Here is a 22,479-nt window from a genome sequence, read left to right as displayed (position 1 = left end):
CCTAGGCCTACAACCCCCATTATGTCGTTTTTCAAGTTCTATTCTATTTTTAAGTTCTATATTTTGTAGCAGAGTGTAATTTGCCAGAGTATATGATCATATATTTCATACATGACAGTTCGTTTGACAGTTAACCGTTTCGTAAGTTCTATCAGGTTTAAAATACACTCTTTATCTATGTAGATACATCTATGACAGACTTGGGCGTTGCCAATTACTTTTCAATTACCAATTACATTACATGTAATTGGTAATTGAAAAATACAAATTACCAATTACTAGCAATTAGTAATTGAAATTTGCCAATTACAAATCCAATTACATTTTGTAATTGGCAACCAACAAATACCAATTACAATTACAAGTAATTGATAATTGGCTTTTATCAATTACCAATTACTGTAATTAGTAATTGGTAAATGGCAATTACCAATTACATATAATTGGTAATTGGTAAAGTAATTGCAAGTAATTGATAAAAAAGTAATTCTAATTACATAAAAGGTAATTACATTTAAATTTTTTTCTAAATTTCTAAACAACATTAAATAATAACACTCTGCTACAAAATAACACTTTTTATGAGAACTTGAAAATCGGCCTAATGGGGGTTGTTAGGGCTAAGTTAGGACATACTAAAACCGTTTTAAAAGATTTTGAAACACCCTCAAAATTTTGAGTTATTTTGAAAAAAACTGTTTAGGTTAGATCCTAGTACTTTAGTACCTAAAGGCAAAGAATTAAGCTTTCATAAATTGTATATTTTATATAACAAAGGCAACAAAATCGAAAAAAAAATTAGAGGCTTTTAAAACCACTACACAATTTTGATGTATTGTGGTTCCAGTAGTTATGGTCCAAACTTTAAATTCTATGGAAAAGTTTTTTTTGTAAAATCGTGAATTTTTTTAGACGTTTCTCCACATAATTTATGATAACTCAAAAAGTATTAGTCCGATATTATAAAAATAAACTTAGAAACGTTTAAAGTTACATAACCTTTTGACATTGCGTTTTAATCGGCTCAGTAGTTTAGAAGTTATAATAACAAATTTAGCAAATTAGTTTGTTTTAAAAAAAAATCGAAAACGGCAGAAATTGTTCAGATTTATTACCTTATCGCAAAGCCTCAATTAAGAGAATACACTTATTTTCAGAAAATTGTATTTTAAAATCGTCAATATTTTGATAGAGCTGAAAGTAATAACCCAGCAGTTAAGAAAGTAGTAAATCTATCCCTTATAGACTAATGTTTGATGACTTGATTGACTCCAATTGATATATTTTGGGTCATTTGACACGTATGTACTATTTGTATTGCAGAGAGATGTCAATTAGTTACTTTATGCATCCCATGTAATCTAGCGTAAAGACAATTGTCACTTAAGTGCATCTAAGTAATCTAAGTATTGCATTCATCTCTATGTAATACAAAGGATCAATTAACCCTCTGCTAGTTATGTAACTAGTTGTCACCCTAAATGATAGGTAAAGTTACTAGTCTCATAGAACTGCTGGGAAATGACTGCGGTAAAACTTTGTATCTATGTGAAGTTACAAAATCGTTCAATAACGAAATCTTTTAAAAATTGAAATTGCAAATTGTAATGAAACAATATAACTCTAAACTTTTTTGAAGCGAAATGTTTTGAAATGATAATTTTCAATTGTTCATAGAAATGAAGAAGTTAGTCGACAACGTTTGGAGTTATTTCTATAACAAATTCGACAAATATGTTGCCCATTGACGAAAAAATTCTATTTTTATTAAAAACTTGGATAATATGCACATAAATATGCAGTTTGAAATTAAATATAACTAAATATGCAAAAATATGCACTAACAAATCAATGCCATTTTACAGCAAAATATGCGATTCTAATAGATAATTAGTCTACATTTTATTTGGACGTTCTAGAAAAAACATGCATTTACATATTAATCCGCTCCCTAATAATAATATGTTTGGATTCTATTATTTTGTTTTTTATTTTTTGTATATTGTGTAATGTACGAGTTATTTAATAATTACATTTTTGGTAATAAATACTTTAAAAGTAATTATTACACATTTTTTATCAATTACTTTCTATTTCAATTAATTTTTACCCATTACATGTAATTTGTAATTGACAATAACCAAATACCAATTACATGTAATTAGTAATTGGCAATAACCAACTACCAATTATATGTAATTGGTAATTGGCATTCACCAATTACAAATTACATTTAATTGGCAATTAGCATTTGCCAATTACAAATTACTTATAATTGGTAATTGGTTATTGCCAATTACCAATTACACGTAATTGGTAATTGGTCCTGTAATTAATTACAAAATGTAATTGGTAGTGCCCAAGTCTGATATAAGCAATATACATGTATGCAAAATAATACGGTGGCAAATATAAGTAACAAAGAAAAAATCTCAATTTCATAAACAGACAGGTCAGTAGAAAATATAAAGCTAAACTATTTAATTTTCACTAATGTATTTAAAAATGTTTAATTTAATGTGATGTTTTTATAATACAAGTGAGTACATTGTGTGGAATTTTACATGTATTTTGTTTTTGTATTATAAACACAGTTTTCAATGTTATTGGTTATGTGGAAATTCGAAAACATCAAAGTTGAAATATGGTCTAACTTTAATTAAATTTTTTCTCTTACATTGTTATATTAAATTAATTTTAATATAAACGTACCATTTTATATGATTTTAGTGGCATATATTAAACAAATTTTATTAGAAACTAGTAACAGAACTATATTCGGTAATTTTCTTAAATAAGAAAATTACAAAAATGTTTATGCTGAATGTACTGACATGTTTCATTTATATTTTATCACAATGATAATAGTTGTGTTCGCGTACTTGATAATTTGTACAAATTATCACTGCAAGTTACGGGATTCCGTTCGTTTATTTTTAAAAACTTGTAACGAGAGATCAAGAGAGTGTTAAAAGTGACAGTTCGTAGATAGAGAACATGATAACGTTTAAAACATATGGTTGCAAATGCAAACAAAACTAAAAAGTTGAAAATTAATCCAATTTACAAGTTTTGCAAAGAAAATAAGTAAAATAGCGCAAAACAAACGTTTTAAATTAATTTATAATAAAATACAACTCATTTTTACAAATTGTTGTGAGAGTAATTTATTTTTACTCTCTAAAATAAAGTTACAGGATATTTTTTACTGGAAAGTACGCGAACACACCTAATATCTAATGTTGAAACGAATAATAAATAATATTATGCGTATACATATAGTTAAAGGTGAACATCAAAAGAAAATATAATATTTAAAAATACAATTAATACATCAAAAAAATCTTCAAAAACTACGATTTTTCTCTTGAAAAAAGTTTACTTTAGTTTATTATTCCCAAAAATATTCGAATGTTTAGCGAATGCACAAGCGAATTCGAATAGGTAAAATTAATTAAATTATTCGTTACATCCTATTGAAAGAAGGGTTTCAAAAATTATACAGCTCAAAAAACCGCCAACAGGCAGTCGAAATTTTGGGAATAACATTGGGTGTATGACTTAAAAATGCGCGTATTCTTTCAAATTTTTAGTTTTAATTTTGAAACATTTGTACAGTATAAATTTATTGAAATTATTGGCAATTTTATTTAAGACCTTTTTCATCTTTCTGGCAATATATGGATTCCGAGTCAAATGAACTGATCATCTTTTGGGGCCAAAATGGATCCATTTTTCATCGAGTAATGATTCGATGCAAAATTTATTTTCTTTTGTAGTGTTCAAGCATCATTTCTGATATGCAAAATCGTCTTAAAAGTTCTCCTGCTTTTTGATGAATCCTGCTGCTTCGCAAACGTTTTGAAATTGTTGTTTGAGTAGCTCCAAATGATTTTACAACAATCTTCATGGAGTAATGCCTCCAATTCTGGTTCTTCAAACTTTTTTGGCTGACCTTGGCGATCTTTGTCTTCCGCGTCAAAATCACCATTTTTGAACCACACAAACCATCTCTTGCACGTTGATACCGATGGAACACATTCACCATAAGCTTTGGTGAGCAATCGGTGTGCTTCAACGGCCCTTTTTTCAAATTAAAGTAAAGCAAAACTTCCCGCATATGACGATTCGTGGGTACAAAATTCGACATTATCGAAGCAAAAAAAAAACTTTGTTATTTACACTATAATGTTCAATAACTAAAGCAGTCCATACACGACTGATTGATTGTTCGTGCTTGACGTCATCTTACTTGTTAATGGGTCTGTGCGCTCACCAAATCAAGTAAATGAAAACTTTCAATCAGAAATCACACGCAACAAATCAATTGCTTAAGTGAGAATAAATACCCTTCAAAATGACATACATATAAATTATTAAAAACACCGTATTCAAAAGATACGCCATCTATTGTAAATCCCGCATTTTTAAGTCATACACCCAATATAGAAACATATTAATCTTCAAATTCTGGAAATTTCAATAATTTACATACATATTTAGCATACAGTTCCTTTTTACTAATACATTCGCATCACTCGGTTACTGTTTTTGAATTTCCGTTATTAAATGAAAGTCGATAATGTGTAGTACAATTCAACTCGGTGGAGAAATTATAACGCAGAATGTCGGTTATGCAGTGTATATCATACGAATGGCGGAAGTGTGGTAAGTATGTGCTGCTAAATAAATTTTGTTCAAATCAAGACGAATTTAGTGAATCGAATACAAAATTATGAATAATAATCAATATTGTGATTTTAATTACGAGACATTTTATATGATTATGTATTTATAACAAAATCAATGTTAAAATCATATTTTTTTTAAATACATAGGTCGTGCATGAAACGGTAGCAAAGTATGAGGGAAAGTAAATTTTTGATAGATATGAGGTGAATAAAATTTCATTAGCTCATAGGGCTACACAAATTTTTGACAAACAAATAGAATTTTGACAAACTTAAAATAAATAAAAAAAAATATACAAACTAAAATATGATAAGATATGTTGTGAATTTGTGTTATTTTATGTTTATTTACCCCCATATGCATAAATTTATCAAAGGTTTATGAAACAGATTTTGTATGGAATTTTTGTTTTATAAACCTTTGATAAATTTATAAACTGTTTATGCATATGGGGGTTAATTTGTAAATCCTAAATAAAATTCAAACATATTTAAACAGAAATCGTATAAATTCTTGGTATGTATTTTGAATTTTCTAGACAGTTGTCAGAATTTATCAGAGTCAAAAGATATTTCATTTGGCACAGCAGAATTATAAAATTTGCTCACCATAGGAAAATTATAATTTACCATAATACTTTGCTACCGTTTGGCACACGCTCATATTTAAATTTTTTAACTGTGAAAATGAGATTATTTGTTTATTTGTACAAAAAAAATATGTACACAATAAAAAATTTAAAATTAAATTTTTTTAAATTATTTTTAATTTTTAAGTACAGTGGAGTCGGGTTAGAGTGAACACTTGATAATATGAACTACTGGATAGTATGAACACACAAATTTTTACATTGGAGACTCTAAAGAGTAAACATCGCCTACCTCTATAGAGTGAACTTTAGTTTTTTTTTTTTTTGCAAAAATAATTAAAAGTTTTTATTTGTTATTTTTTGTCTACATGCAGTTTTGACTCTCATTAGTTTCTATATTTTTCTACACACATTTTTTATACAACACTGTTATTTCTGTTTTCGTTTTTCTGAGATTTTTGACTTCTTTTGAACCTACTATTTTTATTGCTATATAAACCCAAAAAATCGTTCTATAAAAGTTTAGCTAGAAATAATTAAAGATATGGACAATGGAGTGGGAGTTACAGGTCTAGCAAATAAATTTGGTGTAGCAAAGTCCACAATATGGGGCATTAACAAAATACAATATGGAATTCTATGCCACAATAAAAGTGCTATAAATAAAGAAAACCTTTGCGAAAAGCGGAATGTCCCAGCATCGAAAAAATACTCCATAACTGACTTTTAAAGCAGCGACGTAAAAATTTTCCTGTCAGTGGAGAAATGCTTAAGGCAATATAAAAAAAAATACACGAGCAGTTACACGATCAGGAGATTTCAATGCAAGCGCAGGCTGGCTTCAAGGGTACAAAGCAGCAACTCAAGCTGTTCAAATTTTTGAAAAAGCCATTGACTGGGCTGAGAACAATACTAAAGATTATGAAAATATCTTAGTTTTACAAATTTCTTGATTTATCAGTACAAAAAGCCAAAAGTATTTGTTCCTTTATAAAAAAATATAAAATATACATTTTTGACTCCTCCATATATATGATTTTTTTTATATATACATATGGGCAATTGCACGAGAATCGCTACCACGACTGAAAACACAAAAACCCTTGACATTTTTTTCAAGATGATTTGAATAGAAAAAATAATAAAATGTTACTATATGAAAGTATTTAGATCATATTACAACATTTTAAAGGCAAAAATAAGAGTTTAAACTGATTATATTTAATTTTTTAATGTTTTTGGTATGTTTTAGGCTAAAATTGCGGCGAACACTAGGCTCCAATTAGCTTGTAGTAAAATGAATTTGACTCAGATTGTTTTTTTGCTAGTATCAAATTGTTTATTGAAACCGAATGTATATTTTCTATTCGTTTTATTAGCTTTTGTATATATATATATTTATAAAATATATATTGTTTTATTATAAGAGAAAAATCTGTAACGTACGGTATGTCACATACTATATTAAATTTGATTTATTATAAAATCATCCAAAGATTGTTTTTATTTAAATATGACGGATTGTAAAGGAAAAATATTTCGTTTAGTGTAAGAAATTAAAAGAAAACATAACGCCTCTCACGATTCGAATATTTTCGCATATTTCTACATGTACCTCAAAATGAGTTCCGTTTTATGTCACGTACGTATACCGTTATTTCGCTCAATATTTTGGACAACAATATTTCGAAAGTATCCTCTGAATTGAACATAAATACCAAATTATTTTTCAGATACTCTTATTTTTGCAAAATCTATTCCACTCTATAGGCGTACAAATGTCACGTACGATGATATGGAATTGCCCATATGTATTCTATTTCTGGCTGATATTAGTCTCCATAATTTATTTTTTTCTTTTATGGACCGATTTTCAATGGCAACATTGGCGGGACCATTCCTGATACAGTGAGCCTCAAAAGTGAGTATACACCAAAAATTATTTGATTTTTTTTAAGATAATGAAAATCCTAAAATTTATCCATCGATTAAAATTTTAAAGTTTCGGTTTGTTTGTGATTGGGTTGAATAATAGATTCGGTTGCGAAAAAAAAAGATTTAAGTCGGACTATAATGATTTTTATGATCTTAAAAAAAATCAAAAAAATCGCTGGTGTTTACTCACTTTTGACGCTGTGTGTATATTGATAAATGTTCTCAAATTATAAGCATCACATATATAACAATATTATACATACATATGTATGCATATGGGGTCGGAAATTAAAATTGTGGAAATTGCTAAAGGAATGACTGATTTATTAATAGGTTTACAATTCAAAATAAAGAACTCCCGATGTTTCTAACTAAAATCAAAGTTTACTTCATCTTTGTTTAATTTTTATATATATAATTTTCTACAACTATCTGCTTGTTGGTTTTTGTTTCGTTGACGACTTAAATGAAAATTGTCGTTTTGCTTTCATTGTGTTTTTACTCAGATACTGTTAGAAAGAGATACCTACTTTATCACGGATGTCAAATTTAATTTTCTTTCGAGAACAGCTGTACACATTAGTACTAAAATTAATTATGTTTTAATAAACAGAGTTTTTTAAGGATATAAATCACGAAAGCATAAGAACATGTTTATAAGTATTCATAATTTTCTCTTAATTTATCTGAAATAATTAAACAATAATATAATGAAAAAATTTCTATAATTAAAATACTATACTACTTTATTTATACATCTAATAAAAAGTGCGACGATGTGCAACTGTGACTTTTCATTGAAAATTAAAGACTACATATATGTAGTAAGTGTTGAAAAATAAAAAATCCAGACAAAAAATTAATTTTTTCCAATTATAACAATTATAAAACTAATGAAAACTCTTAAGAAAATCTTTGAGAAACTGTGTGCCCCGAAAAACAAGTGAAGTTTTAGGTTTTTATTGAAAAATTGCAACTAGAATTGCTTTTTGGTTGCACTTGCAGCAAAAGTTTTTGGGAACGAAGTAGCAGACGACGTCGACGATATCGACGACGGTGACTACCAAGACGGACGGACGTAAAAGATGGCGACGAGCCGTACAAGTCGCATACAGCAATCGAAAAACATAAGTTCGATATTTTCCAAACTCCATGGTGCCTTTTCGGAGGCATGTGGTCCCCAGCGGCTGTCCACCGACAAGAAGACCCTCGAGAAGACATGGAAATTAATGGATAAAGTAGTAAAATTGTGCCAGCAACCGAAAATGAATTTGAAAAACAGCCCACCCTTTATATTGGACATTCTGCCGGACACCTATCAGAGGCTGCGTTTGATATACTCCAAAAATGAGGATCAGATGCACATTCTACACAACAATGAACATTTCAATGTCTTTATTAACAATTTGATGCGGAAATGCAAACAGGCCATAAAGCTATTCAAGGAGGGTAAAGAGAAAATGTTTGATGAAAACTCCCACTATCGTCGTAATTTAACCAAACTGAGTTTGGTATTTTCCCATATGTTGAGCGAACTGAAGGCTATATTCCCGAATGGTGTCTTTGCCGGAGATCAATTTCGAATTACAAAAGCAGATGCAGCAGATTTCTGGAAATCTAATTTTGGCAATAGGTGTGTTTTGTTGCTTTTGTTATTATGTTTTGTTTAATATTACTAATTTGATTTCTATGTGTGTGTGTGTGCGCATTTAGTACTCTGGTGCCTTGGAAAATCTTTCGTCAGGAATTGAATAAAGTACATCCCATATCATCTGGCTTAGAGGCTATGGCCTTAAAGACAACCATTGATTTGACTTGCAACGATTATATATCGAATTTTGAATTTGATGTATTCACAAGACTTTTTCAACCCTGGGCAACACTATTAAGAAATTGGCAAATTTTGGCTGTTACCCATCCCGGCTATGTGGCATTTTTAACATATGATGAAGTCAAAGCTAGATTACAGCGTTATATACACAAAGCCGGAAGTTATGTATTTAGGTATGTAAATTCTTTCATTCATTCAAACATACACATGAATCATAAGCAGACCAATCGGCGGCCAAACAACTATCATGTTTTGATTGAGTTTGATTGGGTTTGATTGAGTTTGTTTCGAATATAGTGTTTTTGTTTGTTTGTTTATTGTATATTATTTCTGCAATATTGTTTTAATAAATTTGTTGCTTTTTCTCTTTCATTTTTTTTTATAGATTATCGTGCACACGTTTAGGCCAATGGGCAATCGGCTATGTTACGGCGGATGGGGAAATTTTACAAACTATACCGCAAAATAAGTCATTATGTCAGGCATTATTAGACGGTCATAGGTAAGTTAAACAAAGACATTTTTATTAGAATTAGTTTGATAATAAATCCGACAGCGATTCATAATGATTACTAGATTTTCAATTTTATAAACGTGAATTATTTAGCATTAATTTCGTAGGCAGGTTTATTTTTTAAAATTATTTTGGAAAAAAATACAGACAGCTCGGTATGTCCAAAAAATTTAACTCTCGACTGTCTAAATATTTTTTCGTTGCACGGTATTTTATATGTATATGTATAAAATTTGTGATTAAGGATTCTCAATGTGCAACTCAAAATAAGTAAACAATTAAATAAATGCATGATTCTTTTGAGAAAATTACTTTATTCCTTCGAATAATGGTTAGTTTTATAAGAACTATTGAAAATACCTAAATTTTGATATACAGTTTGTTATAAATAATAAATCCTCAAAATAATAGTTATAAAAGGATTTTTGTTTACATTGTTTGGTATGGCGTTTTATTTTTTTTTTAAAAATTTATATTTAAAAAAAAATCGTTTTGTTTTTAAATTGTTGAATTTTTTTAAAATGTTTGTTTTTTGTGAAATTGGTACATATTTTTTAAATTATAAATTTTTCCAAAATTGTATTTTTTTTTTGTAAAATTGTCGATTTTTTGTGAAATTGGAAATTTTAAATTTAATGATTTATTAATTAAATGTGTCTATACATTGATCACGCGACATATTGTTCCGTCATGCCTGTAATACCGATTAGTCGTGTAGATTCAACTCGAAATTTTATAAACAAAAAAAACTTCAATATTTGGACTAATGCAAACTAATAGAAATAAAAATAATATTAAAAAAAATATTTTTTAAGGAACACACTGTTTGAATTGCTTTTAGGGCCTAATAGTATAAATTCTGGCGACATGAGGGACTAGCAAAAGTCGTGAGGATTTGTTTTTGCTACACATATCAGAAGTAAATAAATGTAATAATAATTTAAGCTGGAAAGCAACAAAACTAACAGGAATTCGAACACTTAAGAGCAAAAAAATTAATTGCGTATGTATGCGTGGCCGATCAGCACTATAGAAGGAGTGCACTTGTGAACAAATAGGGAGTCACCCAGCAGCCGACGAAGAGGTAAGATCTTATTTAGCTGGGAAGGGGTTATACCTCTGTCAGATAAATAATATCTCAAACTGGGAGAATATAGGTGCTACCCACTCTCTTGCTTTGCCTTCTTCTGGTAACGAGCAACTAAAAGTTTTATTTGTCTGAGTACGTTTTATAATTGAATCCTTGTGGCTAAAGTCGTGCCTCTCTCTGCGTGATTGTACTACGAGAAGCCTACTCCGCGTCGTAGTTGTGCCTCCTTCCGCGTGAGCATAATACGGACGTCCATTTCCCGTCATAATTTAATCGTCGTAAGTTATATGTGACGCCCTACTTCCGTCGCTCTGTGGCTAACGTCGTGTTAGTGTGTAACTTAGTGTTAATGAAAATTAAGTTAAAATAAGTATGATTTACAACGTTTTCTGAAAGTACTGTGTTTTAATCCTCTGTCTTAAACAAAACAAATGTTTTATAACGAACACAATCGTAAGGTGGAAACACGTCGTTACACGTGATAGTTTTATGTGGAAAACAAAATATCAAAAATTAAAAAATATATATACATATATAAAAACAAAAGAGAACCACTTTTTAATTAATCAATTTCATCAGTACTGATAATCAATTCCGTAGTACTGATAACAAAACATGAACAAAATCAAATGAAAAATTTATCTTTAAGATGAGTGCAATAATTATGATATAAATATGTAAACAATAAATGCTAAAAAAACAAGAAAAAATATCTTTTCAGTTTTCAGTCCAATTTTCTGATGATAAGAACTAAGATTACCTAAAAATACTTTATATTAGACAAAATTATTTGTTTATGAACATTTGTATTATCGGTCACTGTGGACCTTTCTGTTGGAAATACCCACATGTATATTCTTAATATGTACTAACCAACTGTAACCTTATACATATATCATAGGTTGCATTTGTATTTTTTATGAATCTAAATGAAAACCTTAAACATAAATCAATCAATTTTTTATAGGGAGGGTTTTTATTTATATCCTGATGGTCAAGCATATAATCCAGATTTATCTTCGGCTGTACAAAGCCCCACTGAAGATCACATAACAGTGACTCAAGAACAATATGAACTTTACTGTGAAATGGGTTAGTATTTTACAAGGACAAACAATTAAAAATTTCAGATATCTTATAATGTTTCTCTCTTTTCATTTATGCGTTCTACCAAAACTCTACCCACTAACTATAGGAAGCACCTTCCAATTGTGTAAAATATGTGCGGAAAATGACAAAGACATACGTATAGAACCATGTGGTCACTTGTTGTGTACACCATGTTTAACGTCATGGCAAGTAGATTCGGAGGGACAGGTAAATATTTGAATACTATAGCGAAACAGACATTAAGAAATTGAAAACATATATTGTATAACTGTTATTTATAGGGCTGTCCATTCTGTCGTGCTGAAATTAAAGGCACCGAACAAATTGTCGTAGATGCCTTTGATCCTCGTAAACAACATAATCGCAGTGCTACTAATGGACGCCATCAGCTAACTAACGATGATGATGACACTGAGGTATAGTTTAAATTCTACTAGCTTAAGTTCTTTCTTACTTATTACTATTTTCGTTTTTATATATAAATATTTATCGATAAAAATCACATCGATGATTACAAGCCGCCTTTTCTCTTTTTAAAAATCAACTGAAACTAAAGATAATATACATATTTGTCTATTGAACAAAAAAGAAAACAAAATTAAGCCCAAGTATATAAAAAGAAAACTCATTAAACTCTTGCAAAGGAGTAGCCACTTGTTTCGTTTGTTTTTTTTTTTTAGTTAATAGCCTGTATTATCACAAGCATGTGTACTTTGCTGTTTAAATTTCTTAGTGATTTCCGAAAGCAAGAATCAAAAAACTAATTATGTATTTATTAATGTACTCTTGTATAAAAAAATGCTTTATATTCCTTAATTATCTTAATCTTCTTTAAATTGGCTTAAGCATATCGTTTCTTTATTTATATATATTTTCTACTCATTTCCTTTGTAAAGGCTTCATTTGTAAATAGCATTTTGATATAAAACCACAAAAAAAACAAGTTTCGAAAAGAAAAAAAGTATTTATTTTGAACAATTTTTGTTTTATTTTTATTTTCAACACGACTCTTTATTGCATTATGCATATGCTGTTTATTATTTTTATAGTATTGTATTTAATTTACCCTTTAATTAGTTTTATTCTAACTTTAACTTAATTTATATATATACATATAAATATAATATGTATTTTTTAGAAATTATTTTTAACTTTAGTAGATTTTTGAATTCGTTTAAAGGAGTACTCAAAATCTTTAAAAATTAACATGAGTTTTTATTTCATTTGTTATTTCTTCAATATTCATTTGCGAGCCTATAAAGCATTAAAATCAACTTTCAACAGACATGTAATATACATATATCGGTTACGATCACATGCTATTGAATATCGGTTCATAAATGGCCAATATATAGACTCAGAAAAAACAAAAAATCACTACCAAAGAGTTTATTGTCAAAAATAATCCCTCTCTCGCCGGTTTCGTACTAGATTGTTTCATTAATCTAGTACGAAACCGGAGTTTGCATTTTATCTTAAATCTAGTGCAAAACTGTAGATGGCTTAAAACACCTACGCCAACCGCGGTAAGGGAGAATAATTTATGTTCATCATTGCCCGTATTCAAAAACATAGATAAATATGTTTATCATTTCGATGTCGAACTAATATTCAGGCCTGTCCTGAAATCCACGTGATTTCAAATCACTAATCGTTTTTAATCACACGTGTGATTTGTGCCTGTTCTGTAAATCAAATATTTTAGTATTTTTCGGTGTGATTTTAAAAACCGAAATCACAAGAAAACATTGTTCAAAAAAATATTGTTGTAGATAGCGTAGTCGAATTGCCATATCCGTCTGTATGTTGAAATCAACATACAGAGTCCCCAAATAACTAACAAACTAAATTGATGCATCAATATATCGCATATAGTCTTGGTCTAATTTTTTCCGGAATTAAATTTTTTTTATACTTAAAATTGTTTTCAATATTTATATAATTTACGGGACAGATGAATATAGCACACTCTTACTTGTTTTTATGTAAAATCGAGTTGCATTTCTTAAAATACTACTAATAAATAGAACACAAAAAAACTAAAAAACTTACATTTTAAACAGTTTTCTTTACTTTTCTTACTTGTTTTTATGTAAAATCGAGTTGCATTTCTTAAAATACTACTAATAAATAGAACACAAAAAAACTAAAAAACTTACATTTTAAACAGTTTTCTTTAGTTTATTATTTATTAATTATTTGCATGATTTGGCGAATGCAAATGGGTAAAATCAAGCAAACATTCGTTACATCCCTAATAGATACTTTATAGAGTCGCAAATGAATATTGTAGAAATTACAAACGGAAACACAACTTTTCTAGGAATTAATAAATTGAAAGTCCTTAAGAAAGTTCTATTAATCAACTCTCTAAAATGTTTAAACAACATGAAAGAAACAACAGTAAACTTCTTAAATTACAAATTAAAAAGTTGTAATACGTACGTACGTATGTGGCGTTTAGGAAATTCCTTAAAAATATTTATTTGCAAATAACCATAAACAATTTTACTTAATTGAATATACATACTTAGTAGATACAATGCAATAGTGGCATAATTAATAAAAGTTTATTTTGTTTATTTGCATTTTCTCCCAAAGATTGTAGAAATTAGCATTTTTTTTTTTAATTAAGTTCATCATCATTTTATTTTAAAACATATACCAATACATATAGTGTAATAATAAAAATATAAACGACAATTAAGTGAAAGAAAAAGAAACAAACAAAAAATACAATAATATGCATGGTAAATGAAACAAAAATAAGAAAATAAATTAATTAAATTAGTTTTTCTTTTGAAGAAAAACGAAATAGAAAAGATAACAACATATGCCTTTATAAATTTCTAAAAAATGATTATATTATTTTCTTTTATCTTTTTAGTTTTTATTATTTCTTTAAAACATTATATTATATATTTTTTTGTTTAGTTCAATTGTTCATACCAGAGTCTCGAGTACACATTTTATAAGACTGTTTTTATAAAAATTAATTTAATTAATAAAGATATTAAAGCAGCCTGCAGGATTATTAAAAACTAAAGTTCTCTCTAAGGGTCTTAAAGTAGTATTGAACAAAATTTTAAATTCCCAATAGCAAAAATCAGTATTGTTCATTAAAATTTCGTTCGTTTGAAAACGTTTCGTTTTACAAAATAACACCCTGAATCTGTATTTCCTTTTTGATTTTTGAATTCATTTTTTTTTTAATTTCAAACTGAGGCTGCTTGAAATAAATTTAGTTTTAGTTTTTGTTTGTTAGCCCTTTAATCAACAGAGATTTTTTTCATAAAAAAGCAATGATTTTATTTTTTTTTTATATTTTACTACCATTCACCTATTTAGTTTTTTTTTTATTATTTTTTAATTTTAACTTTACTAGGTATATGTACGTGTGTTAAAACTAATTTTAATAAATAATCAAACAAAAAACCATATTTATATATAAAAAATGATATAAAATAAAAAAAAAATAATAATAATAAAAATTATTATATAAATACCATTATTGTGTCTTGTAAATTATTAGTTATTTAATTTTTATTGGCTTTGAAAAAATTCAACTTAAATAAAATTATAAAAAATATAATAAAATTTATACAAACAAAGTGAATATTTTTTTGTTGTTCTTTTTGGCCCTTTTTACAATTTTTTTCTTTGTTTAATTAATATTTTTATTTTAGTTACATATAAAATTAATTGACTACACAAAAAATATACATATATTTTCCTTAAATAAAAACAAAAAAGAATTTATTTAATAAAATTTATACTTGTTTATATTATTTATGAGTTTTCTAATTTCTAATTTGTAATTTTATCAGCGTTTTTGTGCATGATAAATAGATTACTTTTCGTTTAATTTTCTTTATTTTAAATGTATGTTCTCGTTGTGTTTCTTTATTATGGTTTCATAATTAATATTTTGTTTTATTGTCAACTCATTCTTCCAAAGCACGTCCATATCATAGAATCATTTTCATTTATTGTCGTCTGTACGTTGAAAAGAATTAAGAATGTTACTACAACATACATATATCGGGTCTATTGCGAAAAAAGCTTAACCAACAATATATTCGAGTTTTCGTTTATATCATACCTAGGTTTCCCGGATAATTTAAATATGTAAATGTTTTTTTAACTAGAAAAATAAGTTAAAAAAAAAACAATTCAATTGTACCCACATAAAACCAAAAAAAGTTTGTTAAAATATTTGGAGATCACTTGTTATATAAAATTAAATATTAGCCGTATTCATGATATAGTAGAGTAAAAGAGCAATTTAGTTTGATTTGATTTTAAATATTTAGGGCTTTCCTTTTCAATATTGATTGAATATTCTTATTGGTTTTTAAAATTTTGCTCCATTTGTATTTCGGAAACCTCATCATCAACGCTTTGAACAGATGAGGGAACATTGTGGTCAAATAGACGTTCATACATTTGCTGTCCATAAATTTTTAACATTGTGTTTTTATATTATAATTTATCTTATAATGTTTAAGTTTTTAGGTTTAATTTAATTGAATGAACCGTTTTTTGAGAAATCGTAGAATTTTTAGATAACTGCTGTTCATAAAGTATGTTCATTATAGCATCACCTATCAGAAAAATGGTTTCATTTCGGCTTAATGCTTCTGCTGTATCCTTAATGGTGTTTAAAACCTCCACTAATATTTGGAACAAGCCATTCATCAAGCAGAGATGTCATATTTAAATATATTAAAGTATTTTTAATTAATTTTAAATTTCCCGTTTTTCTCGGGAAAAAAATTAAAATTTCCCGGGAATTCCCGACAATAATTTTACGGGAAATCCCGGGATTTTCCGGGCGGGAATTCCCGGACCCCAAACCCTAATCATAAAAAATATTTTGTACAAAAATTTCGAATTAATTTTTTATTTTATTTTTGATATACATACATATGTATGTATTAGATGTTAGAGTGTCTCGTAGGACAACATTTTGTAGTAATACCAGTCAGATGATGCATTTTGATTAAATTGAAAATTTACCGATCAATATAATTTATATACTTTATGGTACACTCACACTTACACTCGGAGACCATGGGGTCCATTGTGATATCCTTCAGGAGAGATAAAAAAGCTAGAAAAATTAAAAAACGAAAATATAAGATTTAAAGACGAAATGAAATTCAGATCTGAAGAAAAGGAAATAAAATTAGTTATAGACCGAATTCTCCAAAGACTATCATCTAAATATCCAACCTATTCCCATGATAAAGTCTAGATTACTCAGATCATATCTAGCTATGTTCTCTAGTTCATCGTGGAATCATTCACGCAGCCATTCTTGTCTATGACTGTGTAATCTAGGACAGTTGCACATACTATGCTCTACCGTCTCCTGTATGTTACTATCTCATTTACCTATAAAAGCTCCAATTTCCTAGCGACCGGTTATCGCACCTACTAAAGTCCAATCCAATTAGTAATCTGGTTGCTTTTGCATACCGCCTTGGATACCCTGCAATTAATAATCAACCTAAAATAATAACGCAGTTCAGTTCTAATTAGCAGTTTACCACTATGCTAGAATGTACTATAAGACGTGTGTCTTTATAAAATTCGTAGATTTACAGATATCTGTGATCTCTGCTTGGAAGACGCTGCATTCGTCGGGACATTTTAATGTCACTGTCTACCATCTAAACTCCGGCACCAGTGCCAAATTCCTTCTTGGATCAATCAATAAAAAACTACACACTATTCAAACAGTTATTCATATTCCCTCCAATCGCCCCTACATGGAATTGGAGGTGTAGCTCCGAAGTCTAAAGTCTTTACGCTATGGTCCGAAATTCCAGTAGGAATTCTATCCTGACCGATTAGACCCCAATGGTTTTACTAGAGAAGACTTTAAGTGTCTAAGTAAGTTCCTCGTCGCCACATTTAGATTGAGGAATATACACGTCGACTGTGGTGTGCTGCCAATGTTACTAGTTATGCGAAGGGAAGCACACCTTTGATTTTGGTTGAGTATCATCTTAAATCTACGTTTCCTCAATGCCTCCCACCAAACTGTCTAACCATAAGTAATAATTAGCCTTAAAACCGATTCCTGAGTATTTTTTTCCACGATAATTCGTTATCAAGGAAAACTAACCTTCTAACCTGGAAGTCCTATAGTCCAACTAACTAACCTCTGATTGCTCTATCTTGACGTGCTCAATACCTTACTCTCAATGTAGGCATGCTAAGCGTTGCTAATGAGGTGAGTATCAATATTACTTCTGAGATAAAGATCAGTCGCTCATGTCAGTTGTCTCCTAATGCAACAACTCTTGGAAATATCAGCCTATATATCCGGGATATTGCATAGCATAGCCGGAAATACATCGTACGGTCACGGTGATTTATATGAGTCAAAAGTGTTTACCGCCCAAATTAGTTTGAAGATCAATAACCTAAAATGATTCGTAATTTTGAACTTACAAGCGAGGAAGATATTTGAAACTTGTTAGTCAGGAATTTTTACGTTTGTATTTCGCTATCTTTTTATGTACCCAAACTTATAAATAACTTTCCAAAATAAGCTCAAAATTACGTAATTTTCGAAATTTTTTTATAAAGAAATTGTAATGATATATTGATTTTCAATCGCTGTTAAGCAACTTAAGACCTTATTATATTTTTTGTAATTTGAAATTTTTCCTTATTCGTTCGATTGGTATCCTACATCAGGGAGGTGAGGTGAGGTGAGGTTATTGAGTAATTCGATTCGAAGAAAACAATTTCGAAATGCAATGTATAAAACATACAAATTCGAATGATTTTATTATGTCAGATTTTCGGGACACTCTAATGTACATACATAATTATGTTTTGTTATCAATTTTAAAACTTACAAACATTAATCTTGCACACGCCTCAACTTTTCAATGAGACATCGCTTTTACATTTTTAATATACAGTGAGAGAAATATTAAATAACTAGTTGACCGCCCCGCCCAGCCGTTCTCACGTGATGCCATTACATACATGGACCATTTCATTTTTATATATATAGATAGATAAATAGATAATGCCATTATATTAAATGGAGTACATAATTTTAATTTAACGCATTTTTTAATTACTCGACAGTTCTACCTACATATTAATTACAATGTTCATTGTACTACTTGTATGTTTGCTTCATTTCAGAGCTTTCTAAAGCTCTACTAAGACCTAAAACTTTATAATCGATATTGTGGAACATTATTGCGATTTCAATGATACTTAAGGTTTACTAGTTCTATAGATCACAAACCAATTCGAAAGTTTAGAATCATTAAAAATCTGTAATGAAATTATGATGTCTTACATAATAAGGTAAAGTATGTAAATTCGCCTTAAAATTGTAAAGACTTTACAAATAATCTACACAATATTTGCAATGATTAGTTTTAATCAAGGCGAAACCATTATTTTATATAGGGAGTTTGACGTTCGCACGAGAGGAGAATTATTTTTTATGTATGGAGTTTGACATTTGCACGAATAATCAGCCACGTTGATATAAATTCGCCTTGGTTTTAATGAAACAAAATTATTAATTTAATAATTAGTTTTTTATTTGCATTTTTTATCATTTCATTTGCATTTTTCTTTACATTACAAAAACAAAAAAAAAAACAAAAAAATAATACAAACAACAAATGTTTAAATTTCATACAACTTTTAAAGAAACTTTATTTGCGATTCCCCTTTGACTTCTTATATCAATACAGGACACTGGTGAATTTAATATAGCGACCTCTTCATTGCATGCTTTAAGTAATAATATGACCTCATCAACGCATTCCTCGGACAAACATAGTCCACACACTTCACCAAGGTTTTCTAGACGCAGTACTACACCCAGTTTGATGGCGGTACAAAACGATCTATATGCTGGTCATATACCATCCCTATCGCTAGCAAATACCTCAGTGAATTACATAACAGCGGCCAGTGCCATAACCGGGACCCATACTCCCTCAGCTCCTCCTATGAATGTGGTAAACAATAGCAGTGGTAGCAATAGCAGTGCAAGTACCATTTCATCATCGACATCCGCAGTAATAGCACCGTCAGCAACATCCTCCACAGCCACAACACCGCAATCCTCACAAAAGTCCACCAATCGCATGAGCGCCCCTTTAATGGGCACCAACGCTGCTGTTATACCGGGTTATGCTAGTAAGATGTCGGGAAAGTCAGACAGCAATGACAATTCAAATTCATCATACGCCATTTTACAAAACCTCCAGGAATCTCAAGCTATTATTGCTAAAGAGGCTCAAAAAAGAGAGGCTAACAGTGCCGCTGTAGCCTCTGTGGCACCGCCTTTACCCCCCAGAAAATCATCTCCAGGTGCTGAAAATTCTTCATCTTCGATGGCATCAAATGTTATAGCTTCCAACGGTCATATTAATGGAAGCGGAGCAATACAGAAAACCCCTTGTTTGCCCCCACAAACTAGCAAGAGCGTTGACAATATAGCCGCTTCCTTGGGTGATATTTGTGTACCAAAGACAACAGCTCCACCCATACCACCGCACAACACCAGCAGCAATGTTGATACGCTGGTAGAAGAGTTGAGATCTCAACGTTTAACGTCCTCAACAAATGTTATTTCGAATACTTCGGCTACCCTAATGGACGACGATATTGTTGGACCCGCTGAAACCATAATGGGAGTCATAGATACTAGACCTCTGGAGGCAAGATCATCAACATCCAATTACACACAATTGTGTACAACTACCACCACCAACACTTCGAATTCTTCGTTGCGAAATGAGCTGAAAACGCAAAGTGAAAAACTTATCGAAATCCCTAAACAAACACAACAACAGCATCACCAAAAACCACAACAACAGCCTTTACTTTATGAAAATGTCTCAATCAATCAAAAGGGCGATTGTAGCGTACCCTACGAGAATATCAATTTGGAATATATAGCACGACTAATGAACGAAGGCTATTCCAAAGAGAATGCCATTACAGCCTTGGGTATATCACGTAATAACATTGAAATGGCTTGTGATATTCTAAGAGAATTTGTTGCTAAAAATAGTGTTTAAGAATTTACATTTACATTTAAGTTTAAGTTTAATTATCTATTTTTATATACATATGTACGTTGGGATAAATCTAACGCCGCGGCGCGCCGTTTTTATTTTCGTCTCTTGTTTATTTGATTTTTATTTTCGCAAAAAAGCTGTAACGATTTTTCTTTCACTTGCGCAAACTTTATTTTTTGTATCTTAGCCATTTGTTGCTAAAAAATAATTGGTAGCAAACTCACTTCAGTACTATAGTATTTTAAGTTATTGCTCCTTCTGTATTGTTAAAGAAAGTCTATTTATTACACATAATTTTCAAATGTACATAATAACACATCCTCATATAGGATTCGTTCGACCTGTCTCATGCAAACATTTTGCTATTTTATTATGGCACATCAGTATATTATAATGAGTTGACTCACTTGAATAAGAAGTTTAATAATAATAATAATCGACATGCATTTTTCGAATCCAAAATTGGCGGATTAAATCTTTCGATTAAAAAAAATCAAGAAATTTGTACAGTACAATAACAGTAAAGTTAAATAAATTCTTCTGTATTCACATTAAATTCCGGAAAAAAGAATTATACTACATCATACATACATATAAATCCATCTATGTATCGCCACTGTTCTGTAAATCGAGTGATTTTTAAAAACGAATAGTCGAACAATTCATGTTCTGAAAATTGCACGATTTTGTACATTAAACAATTTTTGTTTAAACACAAGTAAGACGAGTAGAGTAAATCGTGTGTTTTCGGTTTACAGAACGTTTCTCGGATTTGGTTTACAGAACAGGAGGAAAATTTAAATAAAGTTAGATATGTATAAGGTGCCCGTCAAATTAATAAGGTCACATACATAGGGTAACATAGATACGAGACGGAATTGTCAAAAACCTATCTCTTGCAACAACAAAATACATGATAGTCAATGTATTTTGTTGTTGTATCAGAAATATTATTTGTTGTATTTTTGTTTGACAAATCAGAGTGTCTCGTCTCTATGTATAATTCTCTATGGTCACATACTTTTCGTTCAGTTTATCCAAAAATACAATAATATTGATTGATAAGATTGGGCAAAATACTTGTTGCTCAAAAGTTGTTCAGAACAATGCATTTTTTGATAAACAGATCGAAAAGTGTGTCACCTTATAATTTTGAATGGGCGCCTTATAATAACAATTGAAAGCATGCTTAAAATATTTAATCTTTTGGAGGTAGTTTCTCATACATTGGGAATATATTTTTGCTTGTATCTTCTGATTGATTTTTCCAATTATTCAAAGAAATTCATGTCGAATATTTCGAATAACGAAACTGAAGTTTTGGCATTAAGTATTTCAAAGACTTAAAAAGTGTATTTATCAATCTTAACATGGTTTTAATTAAAATTCTGAATAATCCGTTCTTTAAGATCTAATATTTTTTACTACTGTCTATTATATTAAACATAAAGTGCCTCAATAAACAATTTTAACTTTTATTTATTAATACATATATTTTTCCAGTAGACCGCTTTATATTTTAAAATATAAATATTAATTCTTAACATACTTCTTCCATCTTTTTTGCTTGCAATTTTTAAAGCGGATTAAGAATTTTTAAAACCCAAATAGTTTTTAAGAAATTTTCAAAGGCCGAACTTT

At 29.3% G+C, this 22,479-nt stretch overlaps 1 protein-coding gene across 1 annotated transcript; it reads left to right on the top strand.

The window, feature by feature from the left end:
* The first annotated feature begins 8,021 nt into the window (after positions 1-8,021).
* Cbl (E3 ubiquitin-protein ligase CBL) lies at positions 8,022-20,838 on the top strand. Its single transcript, XM_065505083.1, has 7 exons — positions 8,022-8,849; positions 8,930-9,220; positions 9,433-9,549; positions 11,619-11,743; positions 11,847-11,968; positions 12,043-12,177; positions 19,501-20,838. Exons 1-7 carry the CDS (start codon positions 8,302-8,304, stop codon positions 20,836-20,838), a joined length of 2,676 nt encoding a protein of 891 aa, XP_065361155.1. The 5' UTR covers positions 8,022-8,301.
* Positions 20,839-22,479: the final 1,641 nt, after the last annotated feature.

This window comes from Calliphora vicina, chromosome 3 (assembly GCF_958450345.1).
Source record: "Calliphora vicina chromosome 3, idCalVici1.1, whole genome shotgun sequence".
Lineage (NCBI taxonomy): Eukaryota > Metazoa > Arthropoda > Insecta > Diptera > Calliphoridae > Calliphora > Calliphora vicina.
The sequence above is the reverse complement of the archived record's forward strand: the minus strand, read 5'-3'. Positions and strand labels throughout refer to the sequence as shown.